We start from the raw sequence: 26277 nt of genomic DNA, 5'->3' as shown, positions 1-26277 counted from the left end.
GATGTGATTTTTAAAAAATTGCTCTTCCTTAGTCATTGATAAATTAAACTTTCAATTATATTGTCTTTCTTTATACCTGAGTTTACTATATGTAATTGTAACTAGCTCAGTATTGTCTTCAGTAAGTATTTATACAGCTAGACACATTTTCCAAGGTGTAGAATACTAGATATTTTTGAGTACCTCCTATTATTTACAATCTAGTTTAATGCTTAATAATTTATCCAAGAGTCAGTATTTTGTCTCATTGCTTTTAGAATCAAGAGGATGATATGTTTTTTCTCTGTTTTGCTTTGCTTTTCAGACATTATTAGGATGAAATTAGAAAATAACATTGACATCATTGATCAACTCAATACACTATCTTCTCTGACAGTGAATATTTCCTCGTGTGTATTATATGATCGTATTCAGGCAGCAAAAACCATAGATGAAATGGAGAGAGAGGCTAAAAGGCTCTACAAAAGCAATGAACTCTTTGGAAGTAAGTGCTATCCTACCAGGGCTTCAGATTCTCTTTGTACTAAAATTGGCCAAATTCTTCCCACATGCCTTTCATCCAGGAACTCAGAAAAGTAGTCTGGGGTCACTGCCCCCTCCTAAATCCTCAGAAAAGACAAGCTTTCATGTAGCTAGCCAACCATCATTCCTAAGTATGAGTTGTCTCAACATAGGTCTAATTTTATTGGTATAGTTAAAATGAAGAATGGAAAACATTACGTAGTTATAAGATGAAGTTGAATCCGTCCTCATAATCAGTCAAGATTATTATTTTTAAAGTGCCTTTAAAAAAAATTTCAATAAGTGGCCTAAGAAGTGGTACGCAATCTTGTCACTTACTGTGTGATTATATTCTCAAACTCTGACTTTGAATCTCTGAGATGGTCACTTACTATTAACAGTCTTCTCTGTAAATTAGGAGACTTACCTTTCTTTTCATATGACTAACTCAGTTGACTGCTTGGCTGCCCCATGTGTATCCTTCAAAAAGTGGATAATGTCAACCATGAAATAACCTTTCTGCTGTTGTTGCCATTTTATTTTCAGGTGTTATTTTTAAGCTTCCTTCCAACGGAAGCCAGCACGAAGGCTCAGACTCTGAAAATATCTCTCTTCCTCCCGTCGTAAAATACACCATCCGCATGAGTCTCAAGACTTCCCAGACCACGAGAAACATAAGGACCAAGATTTGGGCCCCGGGGCCCCACAATTCTCCATCACATAACCAGATCTATGGCAGGGCCTTTATTTACTTACAGGATAGTATTGAAAGAGCTATCATTGAGTTACAGACCGGAAGGAATTCCCAGGAAATAGCAGTCCAGGTTCAAGCAATTCCTTATCCCTGCTTCATGAAAGACAAGTAAGTGTGCTCACTTTCAGCCCTTTTCAATGATCAATCACTTTTTTGGGAACTCATTTTCCTATTCATTCAGATGTGTCAAGTCAAAGGGATAGCTTTCCCTCATCCTCTTTGTCTTATGTTCATTTCCAGGAAAAGGTCCACACTCGTAGGCACTGCTGCATATAAGACCCTCATCCTTATCAGCAGGATGGTAAAGTGCTTAGCAGGTGGTACACTTTCCTTTATCATAACCTAACCATTAGCTCTCAAAGAACTTTGCCCTGGAAGTTAGTAGAGTTCAGTTCCAGTACCGAATCCATTGTTGCACATCTTTTGATAAGTTAGCCACTTTCTACTTTTGATAAGTTACCCACTTACTCAGATGAAGAGTGTTGAACAAGAAAATCTTATAATTCCTACCAATTCCAAAATTTTGTAAAAATCTGTGAGCATGTGGTCAATTTTTAAGAAAAAAATGTGAAAAAATAGATAAAATAATTAATGAGCACACCATTAATCCACTTTCTAGGTTAAAAAAAAAAGTGCAGTCTGAAACCATTTTATATGCTATCATTCCATTTGCTAAGAATCTTCTTAGCGTTTAAAATGATTTTATTACATGGAACAAATATAATGCTTAAGACAATGGAATGTGAATGGTTGAGAAATCTGCCGGCACCGAATGGCTCTTGCACTCTAACTGCAGTTGAAAAATAAGATTAGAAAATTAAGTTTTTCAGGCTCATCCTGCTACACAAAAACTTAAGGCTGAATATTATTTTAAAGAAATAGTACTTGTAATTCAATCCAGTTATTACAGTTTACGTACAGTTCAGATAGTTGTGTCTTATTTTTTCTTCCTCCTGTCAATGCCTTGTCTCCCTTTGTTGCTTTAAGAGCTATAGATGAGATGAGGTTGTAGTCTTTTGAGTGATAATGATACAGGGCACAGTCAAGGATTCCGTCGACTGAGTTATCAAGATTAGCTGCCTTTTCTGGTGACCAGTCAGGACTTTGCTGCCTGAGCTGTGTGTGAATTGCAGTGTCTTGCGTGAATAGTAAAGAATTGTGGGCTCAATTAAATTAAAAGTCTCATCTATGCTCCTGCTCACTTTTTCCTCCTTGTATATTTTGTTCCCTAGGTGTCTGGATGTTTCATTAAGAAACCATTATTTTTAACAGTATTCTGCATTCTTTATGTGAGCATGGCCATGTCTTACGTACACATATAAACTCTTTACTGCATGCAAAGTACTTTTACATATACTGTGTCATTGTTTTATTTTCTCAAAAGGTTAAGTGGGGGCAGATATTACTTCCACAATGAAAGAATTGAAATAAGAAAGGTTAAGTAACTTGCCCAAGGTTATAAAGCTGAGACCACATTGATCCTTCTGATTGCAAGACAAGACCACCATTTTCTCCTTTGTACTATACCAACCCTAAACTGCACATCACTTTTAAAACACACTGCTAGAGGATTTGTTATTAATTAATAGCAGCAAGGCTGGACCTGGACCAAAGCAAGATTCATTCAACAAATATTTTTTAAGTGCCTACCCTGTGCCAGACAATTTTCTAGGAACCGCAAAAATTGGATATGGCCTCACTCCTTTACCTACTCTCCCCAAAACCCTCATATCTCTGATAATGATACACATGCAAATGCTAAAATGATAATGAATGATGGTGATGCCATGTTTCCATTAATATTTATAATTTTCTTGGGGAACTTGGAGGTAATTCCTAATATCTGTAATAGCCTTATAAATTAGAAAAGACATGGCCTTGGATCCTTTCCACAAGTGAAAGTTTAGTGGTACCCAATATGCAAATCAGATGAACTTAGAATTTCTCATATTGCCATCTGTTGCACTCCTCAGTGCAGGTGAGGGTGGCTAATGTCTGACAGTGCTTCTCCAAGTGTGGTCTCTGGACTGGCAATGCCAGCATCACCTGGGAATTTGTTAAAAGAACAAATTCCAGGGTGCACCTCAGATACAATAAATTAAAAGTTTATGTGTGGGGTCTAGAAATCTGTTCTAAGAAGCCTCTCAGGTGATTCTGATGCACTGTCAACTTCGGGAGTCACTGTGTTTAGATTTTGAGGCATCTTAGGGAGGCCACTCAATTATACATTTAGGGGTCAATCGGGTCTTCCGTGACCCTCTTGTCAAGGTAAAAAACCAGATCAACCTCATAAAAGACATTTCTACATGTTTATGAGCATCTCCCAAGGCATTTCTTTGAGGAATCCAAGTTCTTTGCATTTTAAATAGAATGTTTTAGGTTTTGTTTTATCTCATTTTGGAAAATTTAGTTTAATAATAACTATGAGCATCTTAAGACTAGATAAATACAGTAATCTTGGAAGATACAGATTTAGCTAGATAAACCAATCACCATCTAATTTTAAATCTGACTTTTATGTAAGAATTTAGTTTAGATAGAAGATGTTTTGAGCCTTGCAATTATATCTATATAATAATTGTTTCCCTGGACACAACATAATAAAACAAACTTCAAACAATATGGCAGTTTTTATCTAACAATCTAGAGCTGCCTTTTACTTTTGAGCATTAAAGCAAGGAAATCACGGACCTACTGTTAAATTAGCTTCACACTTAATAAATAATGGAGTAATAATAATGATATAATCTCAGTTTCAAAATAGGATTATAATTTCAATGTAAGAGGGAGTGTGCTTTCTATATATTTTAATCTAAAAGTGTGACATTCATTTTGGTCACTGGATTTTTGTTTTTTGTTTTTGCTTTGTTTTTACAGCTTCCTAACCAGTGTCTCTTACTCTCTTCCAATTGTGCTCATGATTGCCTGGGTTGTATTTATAGCTGCTTTTGTAAAAAAACTTGTTTATGAGAAAGACCTCCGGCTTCATGAGGTAGGTTGACAATCCTTTCTTATTATAAATAAGTTCTATTCTTATAGTGATTAATTACTATGATTTTCATCATGCTTAAGCAAACCTGGAAAGCCTGACCCATATCTTGTAAATTAGATAGATTTAAAAAAAATTTTATACATTGCAAAGGCAACTGATAGGGCCATATTTTGTTGCTCAAGATGTTACATAGAAGTCATTTTATAAACACTTCTGAGTAAGTAATTACAGTTTCTGATCCTAGCAGTAATTTCTGCCCAGAAGTTACTTATAGGACATAAGATCTAACCGAAGAAGTTTAAATAATGATAGGAATAACTACTAAAACAGGAGAATTGTTGGAATAATAATGAAATGTACTGAAATGTAGATAGGTAAATATATATAGATAAATAGAGCTTGAGCTAGATGTAGACATATGGCTTGTTTCAGCTGTCAAGAAACAAATTCTCTTTCCATCATACCTTATCTCCAGTTACCCTTTCCTCCATTTTCCAGTGGCTCCTGATTTGTGAAGACAGAGATGTAATGTTATACTACTGAGGGTTAATGATATAAAGATAAAAGAGAAGGCTGCAGAAATAAAGCATCATCTCTTCCTGAGCATGTTCTTTGACATTAACTCCAAATCTACAATATCTTACTTCTTTTTGGAATTTATGACAAAATATCCTATGATTCTTAGATTGCACTGGGAAAAAAATCATTTTACTTGCTCATCCCATAATGAGTCCATTCTTGTACTCATTTGTGGTGTGGAAAAAAGATGGAAACATTTCAAATTTGGGACACAATAATTATTGCAAGGCCTGGCTGACAATCTGAAATAACCCGCTACTCCACTTGTCCTTTTCAGACATGCCTTGTCAAAACTTCTAGGCAATTGATTATTTCTCCTTACAAGATACAAATTACTACTTCATATTTTTGTTATTTCAGCATCAGGCTCCCTGGGTTTGTCTCAGTTTGAATCTATACTGCTTATCTTTTAAATTTTAATTCTGGTTGAATCTCACAGCTGTAATTTTACATTTCAATTATAATTTAGCTAATGCCTCATAAACTGCTTCGTACCTCATTATATTTAAGTACTGTGTGCAGTGATTTCCTGGTTTCAATTTAGAAACTTGAATCCATTCCCTGGATCAGGAATTTTGTTACAAGCTCCTGCCTTATGTTTTCCTTTCAAGCTCCTGGTACACAGAAGTGATTCTTCAAAGATTATAAGAAAATGTTAGAGTAGAAAACTGTGATAGAAACTGAGTTCTTTTCAACTTCAAAATAAACAGGTGCTTTAAAAATATTACTTTTAATAGAAACAGACAGTAAATGTAAGTGTGTATGTATACTGTATAATCTTGTGTTTGAAGATGATGCTGTCTGAATGAATCTATGGATGTTACCAAAAAGATGAAAGCATAGAGCTTTTTTTCAACTGAAGACATAAAAGACATATTTTTAAGATGAAGCAGTCTCTGTTTGGTAGCTCTATGTCTTCATTTTGCAAGCATCTACTTTCAAAATTTAACTACCTCATCTTGGGGTCAAAGTCATATAGTGAAAGAAAACTGAACTTGGAATCAGAGTATGGGCTCTGACTCTTCCAGTTCTACCAGCTGTGTGCACTTTGGCCCAGTCCTTTAAACTCTCTGAGCCTTATCTCTAGACTTTATTCAGCATTATGTTCCCCCAACATAGCTCTTTCTCTACCAGGAACAAAGAAGTAGAGGGAAAACATTATACATGTTTTTTCATTTCTAAGACATGGATTTTTTCACATTTTAAGCCCTCTGAAGTCAGAGGGCATTTTGCAATTGATAGAGCATCCTACGTTATTTGGAAGTGATTTTTTTCTTTCTTATTTGCATTACAAACTTAAAATCTAAGATCTTAAAATCAGCAGTGTCCTAAATTCAATGGAATATAGTATCTTTGTGGAATGAATGATGGACTTGGGTGTGAATGAATGAAATGTTCCCAGTGTGTCCTGTTTGCCTTCCTCCATTGTCCACATTTCTAATTTAATCTACTCCTTTTTTTTTTAATGCTGTATGGGAGGGGTCACATTTCATTCTTTTCCCATGTGAGTATCCCATTATATCCAACACCCCCATTTGTTGAATTTTTGGGGGACAGGAAGGAGGGCATGGGCTGGGAATAGGACCCTGATCTCTTGCATAGCAGGAGAGAATTGTACCACTCAGCTACTTACCTTTGCACCCCCTTAATCTACTCCTTTTTAAAAATGAGGAACTGAACCCAGAAAGTGAGATGTGATTTGCTGAAGATTATAAAGCTAATTAGTAGTAGAGCTGGGACTAGCACTCAAGTATTTTGACTTCCAGCCAAACCTTTTCCATATCATAGCTACCTTTCCTTTTATAATCTCATTTTAGCAGCAAAGACTTTTTTTTAACATTTTTTATTGTAAAATGTTACATATATATACAGCATATAATTGTCAAAGCACACTTCAACAAGAAGTTACAGAACAGATCCCAGCCTCTGCTATAGCTTACCATTCCCTATTTTAGATATTTTCTTCTAATTGCTCCCAAACACTGGAGGCTAGAAGGGATATTAAAATAGTGATTCAGTAGTCATACTCATTTATTAAACTTTATTTTCTCTATTATACTTACTCCTTCTCCTCTGATTTCTCTCGCAATCTATAGGGATCTTTAGGCAATGCCCATTCTGACTTTTTCATGTTGAGAAGGAGTGTCCATACTAAAGGAAAGGAGGATGTAATTAGTTGATAATCCTGAAGTGGCTGGTCCCTCTGGGTTTCAGGATTTATCTAACCTAGGAATCCTCCAGGAATTATAAGTTCCAGGAAAGCAAACTTAGCACATGAAATCTTTATAGAGTCTCAGTTCAAGCCTTAGGTGTCCTTAAGAGTCAATAAGAATAATGCTGATTGGAGTTTAGCAAACCATTAATAACATAGACTTTTAAGGACTTCTGAAGGTGATGATGGACAACTGCTTAGGTTACCAGAGACTCAGAACCATTTTAACACCATCTTTTATATTTAGTTTAGATCTGAAACTGCCCATTCCCTAGCTCCTTTCTCATTTAAATTAAACCAAAGAGTAAAGAAGATCAATATTCCACCTTATTCCTTCTGTAATTGTGAATTCCTTTACCTTGTTAAACAAATTGGCACAAATATTAATTTCCAGTAACTCTAGGTACTAAAGTAAACTTGTAGATTTAAAAACTATTTCAGAAATGCTTTCAATTGGGTTTGTTCTGTATACCCTGCTTTTAAAAATTAGAATATTTAAACTGTACAAAAGCTGATTTTATAACACACACAAAATTATAAATTTTTTCTCATAATTTTATTGATTTATGGATGTGTTTCACCTATTGGATTGAATATAAGTAGTTCATGGGGCTTTCAGTGTTCATATTCAGTTAGAGATGGAATGTTGGAGCTGTTTTCTCTCAACTCATATAGGTAACCTCAAATATCTGTGGGCTGCAGAAATGTTACCAAGAATAATGCAAGGAATTTTAGTCCCATTAGACAGTTTTTATGCTTTCCTGACATACAGTATCCATTCCACTAATGAAAATTTGAAGTCGTCCAAGTAATAATCACAATATCCTTTGTTCTTACTAAAAAAGAATAATATAAAAATCTATTTTTGGAGCATTTTTGTTTAATTGACGCAGAAAATGTTACTATTCCTTATAACTTAGTACTTGACATAGCTGTTGAGTTGAATGAAGACGTTGTTCAAGTGAATGTGCAAATATGTATAACTTTTCTTGAAAGCATTAATGCAAGCCCCTGTTCTGTGCATAAATTTCTCTTGAATTTAACTACAAGTTTGTCCAAAATCTTATAGAATCTCTTTCTTCTCGTTATTTTCTGCCCATAAACTGGGGCCCAATACTGTCTGTTGTGCAGAGGGGTCTTCCTTGAGCAACAGGTTATCAGATATTGATGGATTGCTCTGGTAGTTTGGGAGGCTTGAGGAAAATGATGCTTTTGTTACAAAGCTGGCACTTCACATCTGTCACTTTGAGGAGGAATTAATGACATGCAAGAAAGTGCAACCAGTCGTTCTCCATGGGCCATCTTTCATCAGCAAGTTTGGTTTTGTTTATTACAGCAAATTTGACAGTGAATCTGGATAATCTATGGATGACATATGCACTCTCGTTGCTCTTTTCTCATTGTAAAAAGCAGCATTCTCTTCCTGATACAGAATCTTGAAGTTTAACACTGAAATGTCATGCTAGGGTGTTCAACAGTGAATACTTAAGGAACGCCTAAATTGGTTGGTCTATTTCAATAAAGTCAGTCTCCTACTTTTATCAACTCTTGCGAAGAGGAATCAGATTTGGGCCTCAAAAATTTCAAGATTTCAGTGATAAACACCTTTAGTTCTGGTCCTCCAGTTTGCCAAAGTATCTTTTAGCAAGTCTATGAGTAGAGAAAATCCTGGATATTTAAATATTTCATGCCACAGGTGTCAGTTGCTAGGGAAGAAAAACATGTTTATATACATGAAAGCAGTAATTCATGGCTTTGATAGTACCCCAGAAATTATAAACCCATGTTGAGAAATTTTCACTGACATTGTCCACTACTGACAAATATTGCTGTTGGAGGGAAATATTTTTTGGATATGGCCACTTGAAATTAGGTGATGAAATCAGCTTTGGAGTTTTACATGAATTCAATAACTCTCTATTTAATTATATTTCAAGTAGGCATAAACTCAATTAAAAACCTGAAATACAAATATCAGGAAAGGCAAATAAAAAGAGCTTATATATCATAATTATATTTGAATAAGTGCCTTTCTCTGAGATGCAGTCATCACACATGACACAGTGTGTTTCCTGAGTGGGGTGGAGTACGGGAAAAGAATTTCTGAAACGAGGTCTGTTAAGGTCTTTTGTTTTTTTTACAATTTTGTTTTCAGTGGTACCATATATAACAATCGGAGTAAACGTTCCATATTGAATCTTGGCTCCATGCTGATTTTTGGCTTTGACCCACATTTCCATTCCTATGGAAACCCAGGTTGAGTCTTGCTGCAAAGGGTAACAGGGCCTGGGAGCAGAGAAACAGTGGGGAGAGAAAAGGGTGAGGATGAGGGCAAAGTTAAGAGGAAAAAGTCACAGGCTTTTTCTCTGGTGATTAGCTGAAGGTCCACAGCTTAGACTGTTGGCAGTCAGGTAGCAGTTACCATGGTAACAACAGGATCAGCAGAGTTATCAAAATGTAAGTTGCAAAGGCAGAAAGTAAAAATTCAGTATTGTGCTTATGGAGCAAAAGACCCAGTGTGTTACCCATTTTATTTTTTCCTCAGCTAAGTCAGGTTTAAAAGAAAGAAGGTAGGGGAGAGTATTGAAAATCCTTGATTTTACAAAAATGTTGTCATTAGAAAACTATTAGTGAAGTATTTCTTTTGCTCTTTATTTTTGGTTGGATCCTTCTTTTTATTAGCTTCAGAAGCTTAGCATTAATCAAGACTTTTAAAATTTAGAAACCAGGATATACAGGTTTCTTCAAAGTACCACATCACCATTTTTAAAGATAACGAAGGTCTAGGGAACTTTAGATATTTCGGAATCTTTTTGGAATTAATGGACAAACAGCTCATGCTGACTTGTTTTTCTACCTTGGTGGAATATCTTGATGTCTGGGGATATTCTGAGGTATCAAAGAATATCAGCTGAAAAAAAAGTATAGAGTATCTTGGATACATGAATTCATTATGGTTTGTATGAATTTTGGGGGGGAACAAGGATGACAAATGAACTAGATTGCTAGTGAATTTTCAGGATAAGGAACTTGTGGCTAAAGGCAGAAGGTTTCCCTTTGAAGTCTTCACATTTTAAATTCTTAAGAATCAAGTCTATTCTATTTCTCTCAAGAACATGCATACTGATTTTGTTGTTCATTAATGCCTAGTAAAATAAATGTTTGCATTTTATTATCTCAGGCTTTACATTGAACTTGAAATAAACAGGGTTTTTCACCAAGTTGAAATATTCATGACTGCACAAATGTCAAACTCATGCTGTAAAATTCTGCAGTGGCTAGCGTAAATTTGATTATCTATTCTAAACTCTTTTAATCTGGAATCTTCAGTTAGATACCAGTTATAACATGAAATTATAATTAATAAAAGAATTTCACCATCCAGATCATTCATTATTTTGAGACTTTCAGTGCACATACTATCTAAGAGGGACTGGTATAAATGGCTACATTGATTTCATTTAGCAAGCATGGGCAAATACTTGATTTACATGAATCATTAAAATGCCTAGTTCCATATATTTGAGACTCTCATGGTCATTTTGGCGTGGTCCAGGAATAATGGTTATTTGGGGTATATAAACTTAAGAAACAGCTAACCATTTTTTGTTCTTACAGTACATGAAGATGATGGGTGTGAATTCCTGCAGCCACTTTTTTGCCTGGCTTATAGAGAGTATTGGGTTTTTATTGGTCACCATCATCATCCTCATCATTATACTCAAGTTTGGCAATATTCTTCCCAAAACAAATGGGTTCATTCTGTTCCTGTATTTTTCGGACTACAGCTTCTCGGTTATTGCCATGAGCTATCTTATCAGTGTCTTCTTCAATAACACCAACATTGCAGCTCTGATTGGAAGCCTCATCTACATCATTGCCTTTTTTCCATTTATTGTTCTGGTTACAGTTGAGACTGAATTGAGCTATTTAGTGAAGATATTTATGGTGAGTCAACCATCGGAATGGCCAGTATGTGAGATGAATATGCCCTTTTCTTGGTTTTGAGACACTAATACTGAAAGAGCTCATATCTAAGTTTAAAAATCCGCTATAAGCAAACTAAGCTTAACCCTCCAAATGGCAGTCAGTTTCTTGAGAGTATGTTGTTCAACAAATAAGCATAAGATTAGGAAAAGGAGACCTTTTCCCCACAGTTTCCAACACCATAATATACAATGATGTTAAGAAGTAGTTTCTGAAGAAAAAACAGTTTAGTTGCAATAGAACTGGTTTAGAGATTATCCAGAATTCTGACTTCTCTCTGGTACAACTCCTTAAACATCTTAGAGACTCTGTACCTGGAACTATTCTGATATATGAATGATTCTCATGGTTTCTTATGACATACAAATATAATTTATGGGCATTAAGGCAAGTGCACTGATAGCATGTAATTGAAGTTTAGATTATTTTCTGCTTTTTCAATTCAAAATACTAAACTAATTTAAGAATTCAATGAAAGCATTAAGATTATTAGCTATGAAATTTGAAAAGCAGAAGTAAATCTCATCATTGACTGAGTCATTTTAAGTTTTCTGTTAATGGAAATAGAAAGCAATAGGAAACTTTCATCTAGCACTGACTATATTAGATTTAAATAAAATGTAAATTCATAATTTGTTGCAATTATAAATATTGTGATCCAAACTATTTTAAAAATATCCTGCTTTAGAATGCTTCTATTGTCAAATAAATATGTGAAGCTAAACTGTCCTTAGCCTCTAAAGCTTACAGTTAAATGTTAGCTTAAGCAACACATTTCTATGGACTTATCTATTTTATAAATTGCTGAGTATCATTTAGTAAGTTTAGATATATATTTTGGAGATTTGACACGTGTTTTTCAAGTTATAAATATCCTTTTTTCTGTGTTCTGCAATTTTCACCTCTCTTCCCTCTCCTCTTCTTTCAGAGTTATAGCTTGCTTGATAAGGAACTGCTGTAGTTTTAAATACATATAGACAGTCGAGTGTTAATTTTATCTGAGGACATGTCCATAATTTTAAGTATTTTGAGATGCCACTGGGTAAAAGGTATGGCCCTTATAAGAACTATCATTGCCATTTATTATTTTCACAGAGCCTGCTGTCCCCAACAGCATTCAGTTATGCCAGCCAATACATTGCACGATATGAAGAACAGGGCATTGGTAGGTTCACTTTCTTTAAAACTAGATTTTCAACTTTCACAACCATGTCATGTCTCACGGAAGAATGCATTATCTGTGTTCATTTTTTAGGTCTTCAGTGGGAAAATATGTATAGTTCCCCAGTTCAAGATGACACCACTTCATTTGGCTGGCTGTGCTGTCTAATCCTAGCTGACTCTTTTATTTACTTCCTTATTGCTTGGTATGTCAGGAATGTTTTTCCAGGTATGAACATGCTTCTTGTAGGTAGCTGCTTTTTATAGTTGCAATCATAATCATAATCAAATTCTGAGTACCAAAAAAAAAAAATACTTTTCCTGAGCCATATATAGTATTCTATTGTTTAGATTCTGATACTTAATGTTTATAATAAATTAATAATCATTTTTCTTAATTTATTTTTATTATAGGGACATATGGTATGGCTGCTCCATGGTATTTTCCAATCCTTCCTTCCTATTGGAAGGAGCAATTTGGATGTATAGAGGTGAAGCATGAAAAAAGTAATGGTTTTATGTTTACAAATATCATGATGCAGAACACCAACCCATCTGCCAGCAAGACCAGTAAGTCAACATCATCGTGAGAGAAGTGAAATAAAAATTACTTGACTAGTGATTTTAATTATTTTTTTCTAAATGGCAAAATTATCAGCCTCTTACTCATGGATGAATATGTCTACACATATGTGTTTGGACTCTTATGGGGACTAAACTGTGACTTTTGCTGGGCTCATTAGCTCAGTTGGTTAGCATATGGTGCTAATTAGGCCAAAATTGCAGATCCCTTTGTGGTCCAGCTAGATTCATACAGAGCAAAAATTTGTTCCTTGGCTGCAGTCCGCACCCCTAACTCCAGCCATCTGTCACCAGCTAAGGAGTAACCAAGTAACAAGTATGGATAATTTAACATAACCCATTATTAATACTGGAAAAATAAATTCAAAATCCATGACTTATTGACTTTGGGTGAGTCGTGTCTTCTTTATTAGGTAAGGATGACCTATATAAGTGGTTCTTTAGTACTTTTGTTCAGCCTGAAGGAGATATAGGGAGTAATTAATGACCTGAATTCAATAAACCACAGATCAAACCTAGACCCTCACTTTAAAAAAATCATACCTTGCAAATATATATTCCATAAGTAGGTGTCCAATTGGAGTATCAAGCCTTAGACTTGTAATTGGATATTTGAGATCTGTTGAATAAAGAACTCATGGCATTGTACTCTGGGCTACCTTCTCAGAGAAGGGTGATCTAAACCTTAGAGAATGTAGCTCTCCACTTTCATTTATTCTTTAACCAAGTAGGGGGAACCAAAAACTGTAGTAAATCATTTATTTCTGGAAATTTTTTTACGTAGTAGGTTGTATTGTTATAGTCTTCAGTTTTTAACTAAGGAAAAGCTATAGCTATGTTTTATTTATTTGTGAGTTTACGACTGGGTTCTTGATTTCTCTCTAGGCCCCGAATACATGTTTCCATCCAACATTGAGCCTGAACCTAAAGATCTCACAGTTGGGGTTGCCCTGCATGGGGTAACGAAGATCTACGGCTCGAAAATTGCTGTTGATAACCTCAACCTGAACTTCTATGAAGGCCATATTACTTCACTGCTGGGGCCCAATGGAGCCGGGAAAACTACTACCATGTATGCTACTTTTCAACACTTGTGGTCATGGAAGTATATTACTTAATATTTCCCCACTTCTCTTATAAAAGTAAGGTTAACACATTTGCTGGATGGAGCAAGATGGTTCGGCTGGTATTCTATAGAATGGAGTCTAAATCAGAAGCATCAAAACATGAACCTAAAGTCTCCACTGGGTCTGTTTTATTTGATCTATTTAGTACTGGCCTATCCTGTACTTCTGAAAAACTTTAATTCAATGCCAGTATTTAAAAATGGGGACTTTTGGGTGGGCCACAGTGCTTCAGCAGGCAGAGTTTTTCCCTGCCATGCTAGAGACCTGGGTTCACTTCCCAGTTCCTGCCCATACAAATAAAGGGGGGGGGGGTACTTTTAAAGTAAAAATACATATTCTTGACATCTTTTAGGTAATAAGAAGTTTGGGCAATGTTGAGTCCACTTTCCTAGACAGAGACAATTCTGGCTTATTACTACCCTCCACAAGTCTATATTGCCTCGAATACCCACCCTGCTTCATTTATTTGTCTTTCTATGCTGACCATATATAAATTTGAGTTTGCATACCCTATAGACACATTTAGCCTCAGATGCTTTCCATGCGTTGAATTATAAGGAAACAAAAGAATCAGTAGTTTTCAAATATAGAACAAAAAGGCGAGAAGAGATGGGTTGTTCCTTCTCCCTCTTCACTTAACTTGCGTTTACCTACATCACAATGAAGAAGAGATTCGAATGTTTTTAAATTGACATTCTTTTGAATATTTTTTTATTCTTCTCCTCTGTTCCACATCAGCTTAGCTGCTGAGTCCTCTCTAAAATGTTATTGTTACTCTAGCTGTTATTTCAGAAAAAGTGGCGGTTGCTACATATCTTATTTAGCCTCATCGTGAGTAAGCTCACAGTGACCGCCAAGGCATGTTCAAATTAAATTTTTCTCTTGTAAATAAAAGGGGACAAAGCAAGGTTATGAAATGAGTGAACATACTACCATCTTATTACCATGAGCTTTTTTTTTATCTAGAGTTGGCTTTTTAGTGAGAGCACCCTGTTTAAAAGGCAAGATATCAAATAGGCAATAAGAGGCCAATGAAAAAAGGAAAAGGCATTAAGAAGGCTTTTGAAGAGACTGCGATTTTAGATAAGAAAGCCCCATTTTATCATTCTGAATATAAACCTTTAATATAACGTATGGAGCATATTATTTGTATTTTACTGTGTTTTATGGGAAGAATTGCATGTTGTATTAATTCCCTATATAATCCACAAGGATTTGTTGAAGATCTACTATCTTCAGCATTGAATTAGGTCCCGGGACAGAGTGGTCCTAATCTGTTAACATTGATCCTTTCCCTGACGTTATGGAGTTTATATTATAGTGAAAAGCGATTGATATATGCCCCGTTTCCTAAGCATCTAGAAGATGATTGTGAATTATCTGAGTGATAATCTGGGGTAGGGAACAGTAAGTGAAAAGTCCTTAGACTGCTGCAGGCATAGAATAGTTAAGGAACAACAACTAGGCCAGTGTTTAGGGCAGAGTGAACGAAAGAGAGAGTGGAAGGAAATGAGATCAAAAGTATGATTGGATGTAGGGCTTGTAGGACCACGGTATGGAGAAGGGATGGGAGATGGACAAAGAGCATGCAGAAAGTAGAGTTAGGAACCTACAGTAGTGGGTTAGGGCAGGTGACTGTGAAAATGGAGAGATGTGGGTACACTCAGAAGACTAAGATAGGGCGAGGGTGCAAACAGACTTCTGGATTTGCCATATGTGGAAATAAATAAGGGTATGGGTTTGAAGGCAAAGATGATGAGGTCAGCTTTATACATATTGAACTTGAGGACCCCGTGAGACATCTAGTAAAATAATGGAGTTGTTTGTTGATATGTAGAGCAAGCCTGGAATGGAGTGATGAGGTCTGAGCTAGAGGCATTAACTAGGGACTAGTCAACAATAGATATTATTTAATGCCTGAGAAGTGCATGAAATTGCCCAAGGAGAGAGTGTACTTGCAATTAAAAAGCCCAATCATTTCTGTCATTCTTAGCACAACCACCACCAACACCATCGTCATCATGTAGTATTTATGTAACACCTAAATTATTAAGAGCATAAAAGTAATTTTTATTTTTAATTCCCATCCAGTACCTTTTCATTTCATAGCTTGACCTTGTTTAAATTGATAGCGCTGTAATCTTTTTTTGCTAATCACTGAAATATATTGAGTCTTAAAATCTAGCTTAAATGCTTTGTTCATATCTAATTTATCTTTGTTGTATTTCCAGCTCAATGTTAACTGGGCTGTTTGGGACCTCAGCAGGGACCATCTTCGTTTATGGAAAAGACATCAAAACAGACCTAAACACTGTACGGAGGAACATGGGGGTCTGCATGCAGCACGACGTCTTGTTCAGTTACCTCACCACTAAGGAGCATCTTCTCTTATATGGCTCCATCAAAGTTCCTCACTGGACTAGAAAGCAGCTGCATGCGGAAGTAAAAAGGTAGGAACTCCTCTCAAAGACGTATGGCTTGGTTGGTAAAGCTATGATAACAATACTAATAGGAAATATCTTCTCACCAAACAATTGCTTCTTTGTTGTTCAACCTCCTTGGTATTGTATATTTTCAATGCCACCATCCTCACTATTCTGGAGTTCTTTAACTATCTTTGTCTCTGCCTCCCATATTGCCCCACATCCTCTGCTTCTAATCTCCATGGCTGCTATACTAGGTCAAGTCCTATTTGGACTCCAGGCCATCCTTCATAGTCTATTCTTCATAGAACAGCCAGGGTGATCCTTTGCAACTGCAGATTAGACCATGCCACGCATCGGTTCAAAACCCTCCACTGACTTCTACCAAACTCAGTGTAACACTCAGTAATCTTCTTTCTTATCCAGGCTATATGGTCCGACAAGCCTTGTACCCAATCACTCTTTTGATCTCATTTCCTTCTACCCTATCTTTCATTCCTCTTGCTCTTTCATTCACTCTGCCCTAAGCACACTGCCCTAGCTGCTGTTCCTTAACTATTCTAGGCCTGCGGCAGTCTTAGAACTCTTCTGTTTCCTTCCCCAGATGGCTGCTTGGCTTGCTTCTCCACTTTCCTAATCTCTGTTCAAATGCCACCTGCTCTGAGTTGACCACTATGTATGAAAAGGATGCCTAAAATGACATGGTCCAGGCACACCTGATCTTACATACTTTGCTTCATTTATTTTATTAATTTATTAATTAATTTATTTATTTTGCATGGGCAGGCACTGGGAATCAAACCTGGGTCTCTGGCATGACAGGCAAGAATTCTACCACTGAGGCACTGTCACACTGCCCTTCATTTATTTTTTATTGCACTTATCACCACTTGACATATTATACATTTAATTGGGGATATATTTATTGACTGAATTTTCCTTGCATCCATGTCCACCCATATACATATTAGAACATAAATTCCTTATGGATAAGAACTTTATCTGCTCCCTGCTTTTTCCCCATGCTTAGAACAGAGCCTGGCACAAAGTAGGTATGCAGTCTATAAATGTTTGTCAAATAAATGAATACGGTAATGAAATATATATGTATATCTATAGATATCCCTATGCTGTTTTCTGAGTAACAATTTTGAACCTTCAACTGGATGGTAAATGATAGAAAACTGTACTTTTATTAATCCTCAATCGTTCATTGTACCTTGCTGAGTGCATGATAGTTGCTTAGGGCATTTTTCCAATTTTTAAATATTCTAGCCATAAAAAATAACAACGATACATTATTTTTGAAGGACTTTAAAAGATACTGGACTGTACAGTCATCGTCATAAGAGAGTTGGAACGTTGTCGGGAGGAATGAAGAGGAAACTGTCCATATCCATAGCTCTTATCGGTGGATCAAGGGTGGTAATTTTGGATGAACCCTCCACTGGAGTTGACCCATGTTCTCGCCGAAGTATATGGGATGTTATATCCAAGAACAAAACTGGTATGAGTCCTTGCTTGTAACTTCTTCACCCAGCTGTTGTAATTTTGTCCTTTGAACTACACAAAAGCAGGTCAAAGCCTTTTTTTTTGCTGTTTGTGAGAGACTTCAAATCGTCTCTTGCCCCTTCCTAGGTCTTTTCTTTTTCCTACTAAATTCTGGGTCAATTAGTTCATGCCTATCCAGTGCCCACTGTGAGTTGGACACTTAACTGGCCTTTTTGAGAGCGTGCCAAAGCCACGGTAGTTCTGAATTCTGCCTAGAGGAGCTTAGAATCTAATTAGAGATCCCAAACATACACAAATGAAAATAAACTCAAAACAGACTAAATAAGTGCTAACAGGATGTGAAGCAAAAGAGCAATCAGAGTGGAGTGGATTAATCAGAGAAGAATGCTCAAAAAGTCTTTACAAATTATTGCTTTTTCATGGTGAAAAAAATGGGGGGAGAGTGGAAAATGAAGCCAAGCAGGCACGATTCTGACAAATCTGGAAGAATTGCTAATACCCACACTACAGATGATGGACAGGTAGTCATACAGCATAATAAATACTTATTTGCTGCCAAATGCATGTGAAAAACACCTCCCACTATTTAGGGACACCCTTCCTGAATTTCTCTTTGAACATTTTGAAAGTTCCTCCTGCTAAATTTTCCAGTTAGTGTGTAAAACATGATCCTCCTCATGTGCTGCAGGATTTACTCATTTTAACCCTATCTTGGGAACTGTATCTTTATTTCTCATTCTCTGTTGTTTTTGTCTGTATTTTCAAGCCAGAACAATCATTCTGTCAACGCATCACTTGGACGAGGCTGAAGTACTGAGTGACCGCATTGCCTTCCTGGAGCAGGGTGGGCTCCGGTGCTGTGGGTCACCCTTTTACCTTAAGGAGGTGTTTGGAGATGGGTATCACCTCATACTCACCAAGAAGAAGGTTTGTAGGAAAGAAAATGCACCTTATATGTGGTCATAAATTATTTTTTGTATGCAACAGAGACAGAAGTTCATTCATTAATAATAATATCATTCATTAAAATTCTTGAATGTGCAAATTGAGCGAGCATCAGAACACCTGGAAGTCTTGGTTAAAACCCAGATTTCTGGACCCCAACTCTAGAGTTCCTAGTTCAGTAGCCTGGTGTGGGAATTGAGAATTGACACATCTAAGAAGTTCTCAGGTGGTGCTGTGGCTGCTAATCTGGGGACTGAACTGTGAGAACCATTGTGCTAGAAAAAAAAAAAGGTCTACATCTTAAGGTTATTGATGGAAAAATCAGCCTTTAATCACCTAACATTTCAGCCTTTAAAGCTAAAAATTAGATTTGCTGCTTTATCAAAAGTGAATGAAGAGAATATGAAACCAGGTACTCACTTTCTGATCAATACTTATCATATGATGGTACGGAGGCTGTGACACAGACATGACAACAATATTTCACATCTTTTGAAGGGTAGTAATGCTGACTAAGGATCCCTGTATCATCTAAAATAGCATATGATTTAATAACACAGTGCAAGAATTATATGCCACTAAATAGGTTGTGACTACTACCATTTATTTTGTATCTGGTCATACTGCACTGAGTTCTAAAATACAAAAAGTAGTTCATGGCTATATTCATGATGATTTCATTTAATCTTTTCATAATTTCATGAAATTTTATTTAGTGGGTGCTTATTTTACCCTATGTCCTGGCACTGTTCTGTGCACTGCTGATACAGCGGTATCTGATGATACTGATGTTACTAAAATCCCTGCCCTTGTGGGGTTTACATTCTGATGGATAGTCAGAAATTCAGATGATCAAATCAATAAGTAAATCATTTAGGATATTAGCAGGTAGTAAGTGCTACGGGTAGAAATAAAGCAGAGGAGGGGGCGTTGAGACATGCTGGGCAGTGCAATTTTGAATAAGGTGGTCAGGGAAGGCAGCTCTGAGAAGCTAACAGTTGAGCCTAGAGTTGGAGCTGGCGATGGAGTGGCCATGTGGCTATGTGGGGAGAAAGGGAGAGCAATTGCAAAGGCCCTGAGGTCAGAGTGTGCCTGAGCTTAGAGTGCTCTAGCAACAGAAAAGAGGTCAGTGTCATTGTAGCAGAACAAGCGAGAGTGAGAATGATAGGTGATTAGGAAGGGTCAGAAAGGGGTGGGGGAATGGGTCCAGCCGCATGGCAACTTGTAAACCACTCTGAGGCCCTTCAGCGGGCTGGGGGGCACTGTAGGAGTGAGGTACGATCTGACCCAAGTTCACCATGGCCTAAAAGAATGCACCACTTTCTAACTAGGTCCCTTGGTTACCAGAGTGTAAAGAGACAAGATTGACTTCTGTTTCTGTCTCCAGAGTCCAACTCTAAATGCAAATGCAGCATGTAACACGATGGCGGTGACAGCAATGATCCAATCCCACCTCCCGGAAGCATATCTCAAGGAAGACATCGGAGGAGAGCTCGTGTATGTGCTTCCTCCGTTTAGCACCAAAGTCTCAGGAGCCTACCTGTCGCTCCTAAGAGCACTGGACAAGGGCATGAGCTACCTCAACATTGGGTGCTACGGCATCTCAGATACCACCGTGGAAGAGGTACACATGGAAAGTTTCTTTTTCTAATTAATGCTGATTTCACTTGGATGCTCCCTTATGAAAAATGCTTGCCACTTTAAACAGAGAAAATGAATATTTGAAAATAAATATTTCACACAATCTATATTATATAGATTCTTACATCTTCTTATATAAGATGGATTTTGAGAGTAAGCATGCTTTCCAACGACAGAAGCTATATCTTTGACATACAAACATTGTCACTTATAATCAGGTGGGAAATGTCTGTCTCAAAAAATGCAATAAAATTTCAAAAGCAAGCTTGAGCTTAAAAACTGGACAGGATGTGCCCTTTTTATGTTAATCAAATGAACTGGCTTCTCTTTCTAGGTCTTCCTGAACTTGACTAAAGACTCTCAAAAAAATGGCAATATGAGTCTTGAACACTTAACACAAAATAAAATTGGAAATTCCAGCACCAACGGCATCGCTACTCCTGATGATTTATCTGTGAGCAGTAGCAATTTCACAGACAGAGACGGTATAAATTTAATGTAGATATTTTGTTTAACTCCAATAAATAATACAAACGTGAAAGTCACAGGACAGTTTTTTATTTTTTGAAATTAAATGTTATATTTTATTTCTAAATTAAAAAAGAAAACCTAAAGAAATGTAAGTTTCCTTTTTAATGTATAAACTATTCATTAGGCCAAATTGAATTCTCTGTTTCAAAAATCTTTTGAAGAATGTGAAAGAATCTCCTCGATAAGATAATGATGAGTCTCCCTTCTCCCCACCAGAAATTGCTTGTAAGATGTAACTTACTACAATTTCAGATTTGGGCTCAGCAAATTAAAATCCTTCAGATTTGGGCTCAGCAAATTAAAATCCTTCTCGTAGACAGTGCTGTTCAATAATGGACAAGGTTACTCTAAGATAATTCACTCTGTTATTAAAAGTGTTCAAGCAGGGGCAAGAGTCACACACAAAAACAATACACTGGAAAAATAAAATATCTGCCCCCACTCTGAACCATTCAGCGAGAAAATCTGTACCCTGAGAAAATGCTCTAAGGAGACGGTCTCTGAATTAAAGAAGTTGGACTTGATGGAGACCTATCTATCATAATAAGTTTAGTTTGTTTGTTTTCTCATTTTTCACACAAGACATTTTTGATAAATCATGTTTCTTGACACAAGTTTGAGGCATTGTTTAAATGTAACGTATTGTCTCTTTCTTTCTGACTGCTAATTTATACCTTTAGAAACACTGCATATATAAAGAAGCATCTAGTAAGAAAGTTTATAAATTATGGAGTAGTCCTTCTAACAATTTTAAATTGGGAAAAGTCTCTAGGAACAGAACTTTCAATTAATTTCCCCAATTCTAAAACTCAGAGAAGATCATCTCTGATGTTTGTATTAATTCTGAAATTGCATCTCATCTGTCCTTTATTACATTCCTCATTTGTAATCCTTTGGGGAATGCACTTAGAGTCCATGGAATTGAAGGCTTTGATTAGAAAGTGGCCGTCTGCTTCAGGAAATAAATGCTATATATTTTCCTCTGCATTTGTCTTACAATTTAAAGATATTATTCAGCCCGAACGTTCTCCTCATTGACATTATCTTTTAGAAAGCACATTTACTCCGTTTGATACACCTGTAAGTCATCCACATGTAATTTCTCAAGAAACAGAAAAGCATACTAATTAACTTAAAATATTCAGCTCCTTCTACAATTCCCCTTTGCAGAGATATGAGTTTGCGTTTTAACTTATTCACTCTGCTTCATTGGAATGCATTTTAAATTAAGCAGCTTTGTATTTTTCCTTATCAGCTAAATGAAGATCATGATTTTGGTGCTGCATAGTTTGTGATAGAGAATTAAACATATACACAGGATTGACGAATGCAGTCATCTTATCGCACGTGAATAAGTGCTTGGCAGCAGCCCTTTGGAGAGAACGTTATATGCGAACCTATTTTTAGAGGGTACTGCTGAAATTAGTAGTTAATAAGAGTGCTGTTGAGGAAGCAGCAGATGATGGCGTCCAGACCTGCTCTCTCAGAAGTTGAGGAATTTTCCTCAGCTCCTGAAGAACATATCAAAGTGGGGGGAAGGGAAGACATTTTTTCCAGTGAGTTCCTTCTTGTGCTTTTAATGATAAAGCTGGTATTTTAAACACAGTAACAACATCCTAAATATCTAAAAATAATGTAATGCATAGATGTTTTCACTAGAATTTTACTTTAGAGGAGAGGGTATTTTTTCCTTTACCTCATTTAGGGTGAATTTATTGGACTTCACATTAGAATCAAAGCCAGTTAGACTGCAATCACTAAATTACGCACAGTAGGAACAAGCTTTTAGATGAGGCTAGTATCTTAGTTTCTATTTATCTTATTTAATTTCTATCTCTTGATAAAAGCTTAAGAAGCATTAGTAATTAGCAATTATACTATGCCCACATTGAGATTTTGAGGTTGGGGGCAATAGGCATTTATAAGATTCTAGGTATCATGACTTTGAAATGTCAACTTATTATGCGTATGACTATTAATAGATGAGATAGATATTATGGTTCTCAGTTTTCCTAATGGAGAAACCGAGGCTGAGGCTCAAGGCTTATAAATGAAGAGCCAAACCTCAAATCCAAGCCTTTAAACCATACGCTTTTCTCATGGCAGCACTGTGCCATCTATCCATAGTTGTTGAAGTTACTTGATTCCTTGAATTATCAGCTTTTCCCTGAAGCAGGCCAAATCTCTCTGTTCTTGAACAGACAAAGTCCTGACCAGAGGAGAGAGGCTGGATGGCTTTGGGCTGCTCCTGAAGAAGACAATGGCCATACTCATCAAGAGGTTCCACCATACCCGCAGGAACTGGAAGGGCCTCATTGCCCAGGTGCTCCTCCCCATCGTCTTCGTGACCACGGCCATGGGCCTCGGCACACTGAGAAATTCCAACGACACTTACCCAGAGGTCCGGCTCTCCCCTTCTCTTTATGGCACCACAGGGCAGACAGCCTTCTATGCGTAAGTGTCTCTCCTTTGACTAAGACAGTGTTTGCAAAATGCTTCTTGGGGTTCCGTTGTGCCTAACGGAATGACATGAGATGCTGCAGAGGGAAGAACTCAGGGCCACACCACCATCTGATACTGCCAAGGGATAGGACCACCTGATTTTCCACAACCTGGTGCTTCTTTCACCCATAAAAAGCCTCAAGAGTCTTTGAGTTTGTCTAAAAGTTGTTATAGAGTAGGTATTTATTTCTAATGACCAGACTCGAATCAAGAAAGCCAGGTGAGGTTATAACTGCAGTCTGTTGGATGTATAACAAATAACTTTTTGATGGTTTTATAAATATTGAAGAGTAATATCAGAATTCTGTATAATGTAATGTTACATACACAATAGGTGATCACCAAATACGTGAGACAATTAAAAGACTAATAAGGTAGCCAAATAGGGACATGTGCTTATTTTTTCCTAGGACACTTTTTTTTCCTGAGACAGAGTCTTTCTCACATTTTTCAGAAAACAACCCTATAAACAGCATGTTTGATTTCTTCCAATTACTGATGAGTATGAGTTTAATACAGGAAACTGGTGGAAGAAACATGAATTTGTTTTTTTTCTTGCATTGCAGGAATTCTAACCCAAGCACAAAGGCACTGGTCTCAGCGATGTGGAACTTCCCGGGCATCGACAACGTGTGTCTCAACACCAGTGATCCGTAAGTGGGTCTTGCTCCTTCATTTTCCCTTTCACCATTCCAGTTTCCATGTGTGCATGGGGGGGTGGGAGTGAGCATGTGGAGGGAAGTTGGTGTTCGGCTGAAAGGCAGTGCTCTGCTAGAAATCTGCATTTAACAGCTCTTCTATATCTCCTTTACTTCATTTCATGGCTATGCAATCCTTTAATAATAAACATTAGATGTGCTATAATTTGTCCAATTCTTTTGTATATTTTCATTTAACACTCATTATGACCTTGTGAATTATTAACCTCATTTTACGGCTAAAGAAATTGAGGCTTCCAGGGATTAACATGCTTGTCTGAAAAAATCGAGATAATAAATTGCACAACTAAAGCTGAAGCTCAAGTCTTCTGATTTCAAATCCCATGTTTTTTCAGCTAGTTTACTTGTTCAAAGTTCCCAAGATGGTACAACATAGCTCAAGTAATCCTGATGCTGGTACATTATTATGCAAAAGTGTCACCTTCCCATGAGAGGTGAAGATTAAGAAAGCAAAGAGAAAAAGGGGACGGAAAGACCCATTCTGGTAACATGAAGATATTTTAATCAGCGTTGGACTCAGGAGTACTTAATAAGCACCCCCCTTACCTCCGCCCCCATAAAATGTGAAACCACTCAAAAATGTCAGAGTAATGTATATTCAAGTTATAAAAATATCAGTAAAACCATATGTAGACCACATACCTGAATTTAATACCAAGGGCTTACACGCTCATGCACAAACATGAGAACAAACATCCATATACTCATACACACATACCTCATTTCAATATTATTTTTATTTGCAGAAGATGTATAAAGAAAGACAGTCTGGGAAAATGGAATACCAGTGGAGAACCTATCACCAATTTTGGTGTTTGCACCTGCTCAGATAATATCCAGGTAAGAAGGAATGAAGTTTCAAGCAAATAGGAAAAACAAAGGAATAAATATCAAAAGCTGAAACATCTATCTAGGCTACCAAAGAGTCAGTATAATTTAATTTTATGGAAGCTAGTAGCTAAGAGATGCAGACCTCGGCAGCTCACAAATATTGACTTTGAACTTACAGGTCACTGTTTTAAATCCATCACAAGACAAATTTCTAAAGGTAGGCAATTCCATGACGGTCCTTGTGGAAACGAACTGAAAATGAATTTTGGTCTCAGTTTAGCTCTAACTAGGAAGCTATATATTTCACATGACAAAATGCCACCATAACTCTCATATTTGAAAATGCAGTGAGACTGCCACGGTAGTGGACACCTGGGAAGTCAGTAATGTATGAGTCTAGAACAGAACTCCATATGTCTCGAAGCAACACCTCCAGGCTGCATGAAAAGTCCACTTCCTAAAGAAATAGAAAAGATTGTCCAACCATCACTTACCCTGTCTGTTTGCTATAGACCCACACCTTAGTTTTGTAGGCCTTTCAGTTCCGGAATCTAAAGAACCTTTCACTGGGGAAATTAAAGACTGTTGAAGAAAAGAGGTCACTATTAGTTTTGGAGAATGGTTATATAGCCAACTTACTTATCTAGAGAAGAGGAATCTAGCACTATTTTTTCAGAGTGGGATATGATTATACGCTGAAGTATCTTGGTACTGTATTTTGGAATACAAATATTTTCAATCAATGTAACCCACTCTAGTGTTTTTGTGCAACGCAGTTACTAATAGTAAGAACTGGAATCGAACAAGGATGCTTTTTGGAATCCTTGCATTTTAAAAAATTCGTCTTATCCTGTATTCAAAGCAGTTTTCTAATCCCTTATTTAATTTAGCAAATTTCTGAAATTCCTCCTGCACTTTTTAGTTCACAGTAAAATCCAATTTACTTAATATTTAAAATAACAATCTAGATGATTTTTAGTAATCTGAAAATTCAGATTTTTTTAGATTTTTCACTTATTTTGCCATTTAATCGATTTCTACAGATCTATTTCCTTGTTTAATAACAAGGAGGCCACCTTGTATAAGTGATGCTATGCTCAACAGATACAGACTATGCATAAAGTAGCTAAGTCCTAAGATTTTTGAAAGAAATTATACTGCATAATCATCAAAAGATACTATTAAAACAGTGAAAAGTAAGCTTCCACTGAAAAGTAAAACTTCCACTGAAAACAATATTCACAATATACAACAAAGAACTAATTTCCAGAATATATA

General features: G+C 36.5%; 1 protein-coding gene across 2 annotated transcripts in view; it reads left to right on the top strand.

Moving 5' to 3' along the window:
- ABCA12 (ATP binding cassette subfamily A member 12) overlaps window positions 1-26277 on the top strand; it is a 157599-nt gene that overhangs the window by 101794 nt on the left and 29528 nt on the right. For both annotated transcript variants that reach the window (XM_077155038.1, XM_077155039.1), the window contains 16 exons: window positions 305-484; window positions 1048-1363; window positions 4133-4247; window positions 10657-10986; window positions 12121-12190; window positions 12281-12415; window positions 12601-12756; window positions 13654-13840; window positions 16127-16345; window positions 17629-17825; window positions 18597-18757; window positions 20163-20399; window positions 20751-20901; window positions 23149-23401; window positions 24016-24102; window positions 24915-25008. In XM_077155038.1, coding sequence (XP_077011153.1) covers window positions 305-484; window positions 1048-1363; window positions 4133-4247; window positions 10657-10986; window positions 12121-12190; window positions 12281-12415; window positions 12601-12756; window positions 13654-13840; window positions 16127-16345; window positions 17629-17825; window positions 18597-18757; window positions 20163-20399; window positions 20751-20901; window positions 23149-23401; window positions 24016-24102; window positions 24915-25008 — 2888 coding nt within the window. The remainder of the gene's footprint in view (window positions 1-304; window positions 485-1047; window positions 1364-4132; window positions 4248-10656; window positions 10987-12120; window positions 12191-12280; window positions 12416-12600; window positions 12757-13653; window positions 13841-16126; window positions 16346-17628; window positions 17826-18596; window positions 18758-20162; window positions 20400-20750; window positions 20902-23148; window positions 23402-24015; window positions 24103-24914; window positions 25009-26277) is intronic.

Source organism: Tamandua tetradactyla, chromosome 3 (genome assembly GCF_023851605.1).
Source record: "Tamandua tetradactyla isolate mTamTet1 chromosome 3, mTamTet1.pri, whole genome shotgun sequence".
Taxonomy (NCBI): domain Eukaryota; kingdom Metazoa; phylum Chordata; class Mammalia; order Pilosa; family Myrmecophagidae; genus Tamandua; species Tamandua tetradactyla.
Note: the sequence above shows the minus strand (reverse complement) of the source record. Positions and strands in the feature narration are given on the sequence as shown.